Source organism: Labeo rohita, unplaced genomic scaffold (genome assembly GCF_022985175.1).
Source record: "Labeo rohita strain BAU-BD-2019 unplaced genomic scaffold, IGBB_LRoh.1.0 scaffold_313, whole genome shotgun sequence".
NCBI lineage: Eukaryota > Metazoa > Chordata > Actinopteri > Cypriniformes > Cyprinidae > Labeo > Labeo rohita.
The window spans coordinates 74,377-83,238 of NW_026129231.1; the positions used below are offsets into that span (position 1 = coordinate 74,377).

Sequence of the window (8,862 nt, forward strand, 5' to 3'; positions counted from 1 at the left end):
CCTATGTTTTTATTAATAATTTGTGTGTATAGTAACTTCTATTTGGGTGCTTTCGTGTTCCGGTCTCCTTAGAAATCCATGTTATATAACAGAGTGAAAAGGATTAATTGAATTGAAACTACATATAAAAATGTGTGCATGTTTAACGTTATATTATTGGCTCGGAAAATTTGACTAGATACACCAGAGACTGGAAATAAAAATCACCACCTCAGTCGGGTGAGACTTACATGTTCAGAAAAAGCTGGATATTGTTGAACTAATGTGGTTTAAACTATAGACATGCGTCCGTGGCGTGCTTCAGATTTCTTATTTGTGCTTCCTCGTTTCCTTTCCTCGCTACATTTCCTACCTACCTATGCGCTACCTACACATCGTAGCCCCACCCCCTTAGGATACCAGGGTAGGATGCAATGTAAGAAAATGAGGACAGAGGAATCAAAGGAATGGTTATTTGTACATTGGAATATTATTGATCATTCAAGCGTCACTTCATCAGCTGTGCTAAAGGGATCTGCCATTACGTTGTTAAAGTTTGTTAGTTAAAACATTAATAATAAATATTAATAAGGCAAGATGCCCTATATGTGTATATATATATATATATATATATATATATATATACACATATAATGCATGTCATATATATAATATATGACATGTATGGTTTATTTAAACTGGAAATGCAAAATATAAATTAAAATTATTACGACAGATGTGAAGGGGGAGGAGAATTTATATGTCTGTCAGGTTTTCAATGAGAAAGGCTTCCGCATAGATACACCTGTGTATCCTTACTCATAGCTCCTCTGGAAACCTCCTCATTCATTGTTCCTTGCCTCCTCATGGTGCAATTGGAGAACTGAGATGTCCTTCAAGATGGCTAATTTCATACGGTTTCTAGGTCACAGGCTCGAGGATGGAGGACAGAGGAAACGAGGAAGCATCATTTTGATTAAGAAGCACCTAGTGTTCAGGAAACAGTCATGACTATCTAGTTTGTTTCCACAACAATGCATTATACTATAGTGGTTAATCAGTGAGTTACGTCATAGTACAGGAAACACACCCCACACTGTCTGTTGTTGTCAAAGGTTTGTAGCTGCTAGTGATTGCCACATATTAACTTTTCTTTTTTTCTCTTTTGCAAATGAAGTGTTTTCAGATTTGAACTTTTCTGTTTAGATGCTTGTAGAGTCAATGAAGAGAGAAACATATCTGAGTGTATTTGAAGCTGAGTAAAAGAACTGAAAAAAGTATTTTGTATGTATTATATTAATAGTTAATTTGTTGAGTTAAATATATTTATCCAAACTCTCAGTAGCTTCCTGTTTTGTGTATTTTCTCCATTCATCTGGTATCTTTCCACTCCCCTTAAATGTTTTTTTGTAGTATTTTTCCAGATCTTTTTGGAATTCGCACACAAACCACTTCCAGTAGGGCAGTTCTGATTGATTAGGGGTGATGCTCCACTTTGCATAAACTCCTCCTGCTTTTCTGTATTTTTTCCAGGGGACTGTATCATCTGAGTCATTGGGAAAAAAACATCCATCACTTGCTACTGATGATGTGCAGATGTTAATACACAAATTTGTTGTTCTATTGTAAGACCACCCATTCAGTCCAGTATTACGATGGAAAGAAACACTGTGATCTCCATGATGGTTTTCTATGGTGTTTGTGCAGATGGCTGCACAGAATGGACACTGAACCCAACAGCACTGACAGAAGAGATCAATCAGAAGCTCATCTGGTCTGAATTTATAATCCAGATTTGCTGGAAAAGTCTTTGTGTTGACTCCTTTGCTGACCTCAGATATTATAGCTGAGAGTTCTTGTGTTATCACATCTTCCAGGAGATTGAAATCATCAACATCATCTTGTTTGACTCCACTGAGGTCTTTTTCAGAGAAGATCAGCTCGTCTGAGAGCTGCTGTGTGAATCTCTTCAACCACAAACCAACATCTCCACTGTTCACTTCAACATGTTCAGTAGATTCATGAGCTGCTTTCGTGATCATCTGCTGCAGAAGTTTAATGTTCTCCTTCATCTTGGGTAAAACACTGACACTGAACTTATCAGTGATGTACCGACTGACTTCTTCTCTGATGAAACTCTTAAAGTGATTTCTAGGTGTTTTAATGTAGTTCATGTATTTGTCAAAATCCTGCTTTTCAATCAGTGTCTTCAGGATGTGTTTCTCCATATTTGATCTGTTTCCATTCAGTGATTCACAGTTTGATCTCATTTCATCTGCCAAATCTCTGGCAGTCTTCTTGTAGACACTCTGCTCAATGGGCTCTTTGAGTTTCTGACAGATGATCTCACCAAAAATAACAGCTGATGTGACTTTTCTGCAGTATTTCTGGAAAACACTATAGTACTCTTCTCTTTTCTTATTAATATATCTTACAGGATCATTAGCATCTCTGTACAGTTTGTGTTGGTCAGTGATCATATTGTTTGCTCTCTTACAGATGGAATAAACCAAATCCATGAAGAATTCATTCTTTAACCCATATTTATCTATTCTTTCCTTATGCTCTGTAGCAATGATATAATCTGCGAGTTGTTGAATGTAGCTAATGTTGTAGCCCATCTTTGAAATGTTAAATGACTTAATCATTGTGTCTGTCTGCTGAATAACATCTGTTACTAATGATTGTATTTTGCTTTCTTCTTCTTGAGATAAAGTTTGAGTAGATCCTGCTTTGCGAGAAGTCTTAAAAGACCATTTATTCCCTTTTTTTGTGGAATTTTTGAAAATAACATAATCTGAATAACTCGCCACAGTGAAAATATCTCTGCTGCCCTTCCAGTGACCAACAGGAGCACTTTCATAGATATCAGTGAGGACTTTTCTCACATCCCTCATTATGTCAATGTCTTTGATTGCAGGACTGTCTGTGATAATCTTATTCACACACTGTTTCCAGAACGAGTCAAACTCTTTCTTCAGTGTTTTTTCATCTTTTGCTTTGTCTTTGAGTTTTAAACCAAGTTCTTTGCTCTTTTCATAGAGAGTGCTTTCAAGTTGGTTTCTCTGAGCATCAATGTTTTTCATCAGGTCTCGCTGTTGAAGAATCTCATTTAGTTTTCTCTTTGTTTCTCTCACAACCTTTGCCTGAAGCTCTTTGATTTTGATTTCAAATGATGTTTTCCACTGAATCAGTATATCTGCATATGTGCTTTTCTCAAAGAATTCAGACATTAATTTTTCAACTTCTTCACTTGTATTATTTAGTTCTCTTTGAAGATCAGTTTCATCAACCTCATGAATTGTTCCATTTTCTATTTTGTTATGTAGTTTGTTCTCAGTTTCCATCATGGAACTGCGAAGACTCCAGGACCACTTGCTGTATTCTGTCTCCAGTTTCCTGTAGACTGAAATCTCAAGAGTATTTCTGAAGCCGAAGACAAATCCTTCATTCAGTAAGGCCTCCCAGAGAGCTATAATATGATCTTTGAATTCTTTCAGTGTAATTCCATGTGATTCTGAGGCATGAGTTTTAATAGTTTCCTTTAATTCTTGAATGTTCTCACAGTACTTTGGGTTTGGTGGTGCCATGGGTGGGTTTCCCTCCCAGAGCTGAGTGAAATACTTCACATCTTTCTGAACATCAAATCTAATGACATCACTGAAACATTCTGCATCATAAACTTCCTCTTCAGCGGCGAGTTTTGTCAACTCATCCAGTGTCTTCTGCAATCGCTTCCTTCCCTCCATGTTTTTTTCTCCAGCTGTGATGTCTGAAACGTTCTGATGCACAAACACACAACTGGGATTCAGTCTGACCTTCTTCATCTTCATGAAGGCCTGAACAACAATCTGAAGAATGTCCGGCATCTCACCAGGGTTTTCTCCTAAGATGTTGATTACTGTCAAATTTGCAAGACCAACAACAAATGTGGCCAGTTTATTGTCATGATTTCTTGATCTTCCAGCCAGTTCTAGAGCACGAAGTCCCTCAGTATCAACAACCAGAATATAGTCAAAGTTCAAATGTGTTTTCATTTCATCTGAGATTGTGAGCAGCTGCATGAAAGCTCCTCTGGTGCACCTGCCAGCACTGACAGCAAACTGCAGTCCAAACATGGCATTCAGCATTGTAGATTTCCCAGAACTCTGAATCCCTAAAACTGACAGAACAAAGACTCTCTTGTCTCCTAGTTTCTGGATGAGTTGATCTAGAACAGCAGAGATCCAGATCACAGGAACATGAGCAGCATCTCCATCCATCAGCTCCAGTGGAAATCCAGAGATCATCATCTCTGCTGCAAGACTTGGGAGGGAACAGAATTGAAACAGTTTGCCTTTCTTGTCCTTCTTCACAGATTCACATGATTCATAGACCTGACCGATCTCCCTCATGATGTGCTCCAAACCAAAGGTTGCAGCTTGAAGATCCTCAGATATTCTCTCAAGTTTGGTTTGTGTCACTGTGAGTTGTTCAGATTTTTCCTCGTTCTCTAAATCTGACCATGTTTCGTTGTATTTGTAAAGTAAAGCAGAACGATCTGCTGAAATATATTGATCCAATAAGATTTTGAGCCAGTAAAGGAAAAACACATTAATTATACAATGTGAGTTCATTTCTTTAATGAAGAGCTTCATAAACTCACTCATATCAGATTCATGCTGCTGTTGACGGATATTTTTCATCTCAGTTATTTTTTTACTTCTTTCCATTTCTAGATCATCTCCTTGAGGTCGATGTAGTTCTTTGTTCTTCTGACACCACTGATGCCACAGTTTCCCCTGACAGGGCAGAAATTTTACTTTGATATCTGTCAAATCTTTATTCTCCAGTAAACTCATCATCCTCCGCGCTGCTTCTATTCCTCTACTGCAGTCATCATCATCTTCCTCATCTACTCTGATTTCTGAGTGTTTGCAAATATCTTCAAGTCTGAAAGTGGAAGATGATTCTGAGAGACAATTGTTTATAGCTCTTCTGGGTTCTTCAGACACATCTGACTGATTTCTGTCTTTCAAACCAATTTTGTATTTTCCTTTCTGTGTCTCAATGACAGTAGATTCATCCTCAGTAAAAAGGCAAATAAGTGGCTTTGAGTCCTTATATAGATTTTCTAATTCTATCCTCCTGTCATTCCAGTCCAGTTGTGGTAGAAGAACAACATTGACTGAGGCCATTTCAGTGAGTGTATGGAGCTGTTTCTCATGGTCTCCTGCATTACCATGTAGATTACAGAAGGCAACACAGTCAGTGAATTTTTCCTCATTTTTTCCAGAGGGGCAGAACCACACAATCTCCACCACTCCATCCATCAGGACTCTGGTTCTGCTGCTGCCTTGGCAGTGCCTGTGGAAGAATGTGTTGTGTTTCTCATTGATCAGACTGTTCATCAGCTGAGATTTGGATGAAGACACAGAAGCAAACCTGAAGAAAAACACCATTGGAGTTTCTGCCTTGTAGATTGGCTGGGTTTGACTGATGTTTCTCATCTTCCAGCTCTTGCTGATTTGTCTGAATGTCCAGAGAGGAAACTCAATCTGCTGTGTGAATGGATCAGGAACAAGCAGAGGCAGAGCGTACTGACACTGGGACAGTTTAGTAAACATCAGCTGTTTCAGGAAACCATCAGCACAATGAAACACGGCCATCTGAACATCCATCGGATCGATTCGTTCTGGTTGACTTTTTCCTTTCTTTGACAAAGAAAGTTCAATGTAAATATCACTCTCTTCTTCAGATGAGTTATTATATCTTCGTTTTGTGTCATTCTGTTCATTGATCTTTTTAGTTGTAATGTATCTGGCTCTGTAGTTCATCATCAGTAATTTTCTTGTGAAAGTGTGGATCAGCTCTTCTTCAGCACAAGATTCATGGGATTGTAATGAATGTTTGGTTATCTGAAGAAAATCTGCAGCTCTCAGTTTATTGCTGTTGTTACGCCTGTCTTCAATATTAAGTTTGTGAAATATATTCATTTTTTAGTTTCTTGACTGACTTCAGTTGTTCCACACTCCTTGATTTTTTTCTGCTGAAGAATAACAATTAAATAAAAGATTTGATTTACTTTGATCCATTTCCATGCCCTAGGAATATATTTAAAATACGATTATTTCATACTAAGTATAGCTCTAATAAGCATTAACATATTTACTGTATATATAATTCAACTTTATTTGGAGTACTACCTGTGTACAATGCACATTTTTTTATATTAAGCTTAAAATGTTTTGTTAATGTTACTATAGATTTCTTGATGTTTGAATAATATAATTTTTAAATACAAGATATTTAAAGTGCACCTGAAGTATACTTGCAATAGTTCTACTTTAGCACAACAAAATATACTTCAGTATATCTTTAGTTGGACTTCAGCACTACTTCCACACAATTAAAGTCCAGTAAATACAAAATTAGTTGTTCCAATTCAGCAGGGTTCAAGTGTTCCTGTTTAGTATTAAAAGCACAATTGCACTGTATTTTTATTGTACTTAGCATGAAATAAATGTGTTTCAAATACATTTAAGTATATTTATTTTGGCAGCGGCTATTTGCACTGTGTAAATAGCAATAGAGGCTATTTACACTAAGTGCAAATAGCAGTAGATGGTATACTAAGTGCAAATATAGGGATAGAAGCTATTTACACTGCAAATATAGCGATAGATGCTATTTACACTAAGTGCAAATAGCAATGGATGACATTTAGACTAAGTGAAAATAGCAATTTGATGCTGTTTACACTGCAAATACCGATAGATGGTATTTACACTAAGTGAAAATAGCATATTTTCTTGACAGATGCTGTTTACAATAAGTGCAAATAGCAACTGGTTCTATTTACAATAACTGCAAATAGCTATTACACTTAAAATAGCAGGATTTATAATACTGCAAAAGAATCAATTATCTGTACCTCAGTATTGTAGTACATTATAAAACAGTATGAAAAAATAATGTATTAAATTTAAATGATAGTTTTAAATTATTCAATGGATGCCACCTTATTGGAACAATAAAACTCCCTACACCTACCCTAACCTATACTTTATTTTCAACATTTCGATTATTTCCTTTATTTTTATTGAAAATAAATAAGAGATTTGAAAAGGGAGAAAAAAGTTTTGCCAACAGTCGACCACGACTGAAAAGTACGTGGGCAGAGTTAGTGTAAATAGCCTTCGCCAACAAGGGTGGCTATGTGCACTTAGTGCGATTTATTTTTCACTAGGTGATGTAAGGCAGGGGTGCCCAAACTTGGTCCTGGAGGGCTGGTGTCCTGCAGAGTTTAGCTCCAACTTGCCTGAACATACCTGTCGGGAAGTTTCCAATATGCCTAGTAAGAGCTGTAATAGTTGGTTTAGGTGTGTCTAATTGGGGTTGGAGGTAGAGACCTTGATATGCCTTGACACAATTGTCAAATCGCAAAGGCTGTATCAAGCCACCAAAATAAAAGCTCTGTAGTTTAACTTTTGGAAACAACATAGTTATTATTTCTTTTATTATTTCACTGTACAGTAGAATTTGTTTGTTAATATTCTTATTTAACCCTCTGGGGTCGACAAACACGCGTGTGCGCATTTTGTGGAAGTTTGTCTGATAAGCCCAAAAGGAACTTCAATTACTCTGACATTTTTGATCGTACAGAAAAAAGCAATACATCAATCGAATCTGTAAAGGGTCTGCTTTTATTTGTATACATAATAAAGACAAAATGTTGTCCTTTTGCAAAATAAAGAAAACAAACAGGGTGTGCTGTCTGCCGCACTGGTGTCTGTGATCTTCATTCAGAAATACGTCACTAAAATGAACTGAAACTCAGACCAGCCATTAACAATCTGTCCGTCATGGACCGCATTTGCTTCTTCCTTACCTTCATTGAAACATGTCTATGTTCTTTAAGCTCTATGTTTAGGGTGGTTTCAGTAATTATAAATGAACATTTTGCATATTCAGAAAAAGTGAGCTTCTCTGTCATGCAAAAATGTAAACAGGATTGTGTAAGTAAATTGCTTAGTGTAAAGAAAGAAAAGTAATGGGAACCTGGTATTTCCTGGTATGTTCTTTTTTGATTTGTCTAATAGATTTGAACAAGTTCTTTGAAAAACATCTATGACCTTTGAAACATGTATAGTCTTCATGCTCTATGTTGAAAATGGTTTCACTAATAAAAAAGCATACATTTGCATAAAGCATTCATATTTGTCAATGCCAATGTTGATCAGAATATAAAAAAAAACTTGAAAAGTATTAATTTAAGGTACATTTAGAACCTATAAAATGTGTGATTAAATTGTGATTAATTTTTTTATCAATGAGTAACCGTTTTATTCCCATTTCATCAAACCCTAACCATCAGAGAAGACAAGGTGAACTTTGCTTGAAAATAAATAAATAAATAAATAAATAATAAAAGTGGTTGTCTATTCATTAACTTTGTTGTAAAGTTTCTTGCCTTCCCTGTAATCAAGTCCATTTAGAAAGCCTAAAGCAGTAATAATAATAATAATAATAATAATTTAATGGGTACTATACTGTAGTGCCTGATGAGAAATCATTCAAAACAAGAGATACTTAAACTTTTTAATACTAATAAATATAATATGTCCAAGACCAATAAATAAATATGTCTTTAAATAATGTTACAGATATTAGTTGTCACATTCCGCCTGTGTTTAATTTTCATGGACATTTAGTTTGTTTCACTTAGTTAACTGTTTCCTGTGTTTCCTTTGTTTCAACCAGTCATTAGTTACCATGGATATTCATTTAACTATCACACTTATTAGTCTTTGAGTCGACTATCGTTGTGTATAACATTGTAAGATAAGACACATACATAAACAAAACAACAATGTTTCTAGTGAAGTCGTTAACTCAAACCTG

The 8,862-nt window shown here is 35.9% G+C and overlaps 1 protein-coding gene across 1 annotated transcript; it reads right to left on the reverse strand.

Moving 5' to 3' along the window:
- Nucleotides 1-1,295: 1,295 nt before the first annotated feature.
- LOC127160276 (interferon-induced very large GTPase 1) lies at nucleotides 1,296-5,954 on the reverse strand. Its single transcript, XM_051102938.1, has one exon. The coding sequence runs from the start codon at nucleotides 5,952-5,954 to the stop codon at nucleotides 1,296-1,298; it is 4,659 nt and encodes a 1,552-aa protein (XP_050958895.1).
- Between the last annotated feature and the right edge of the window lie 2,908 nt (nucleotides 5,955-8,862).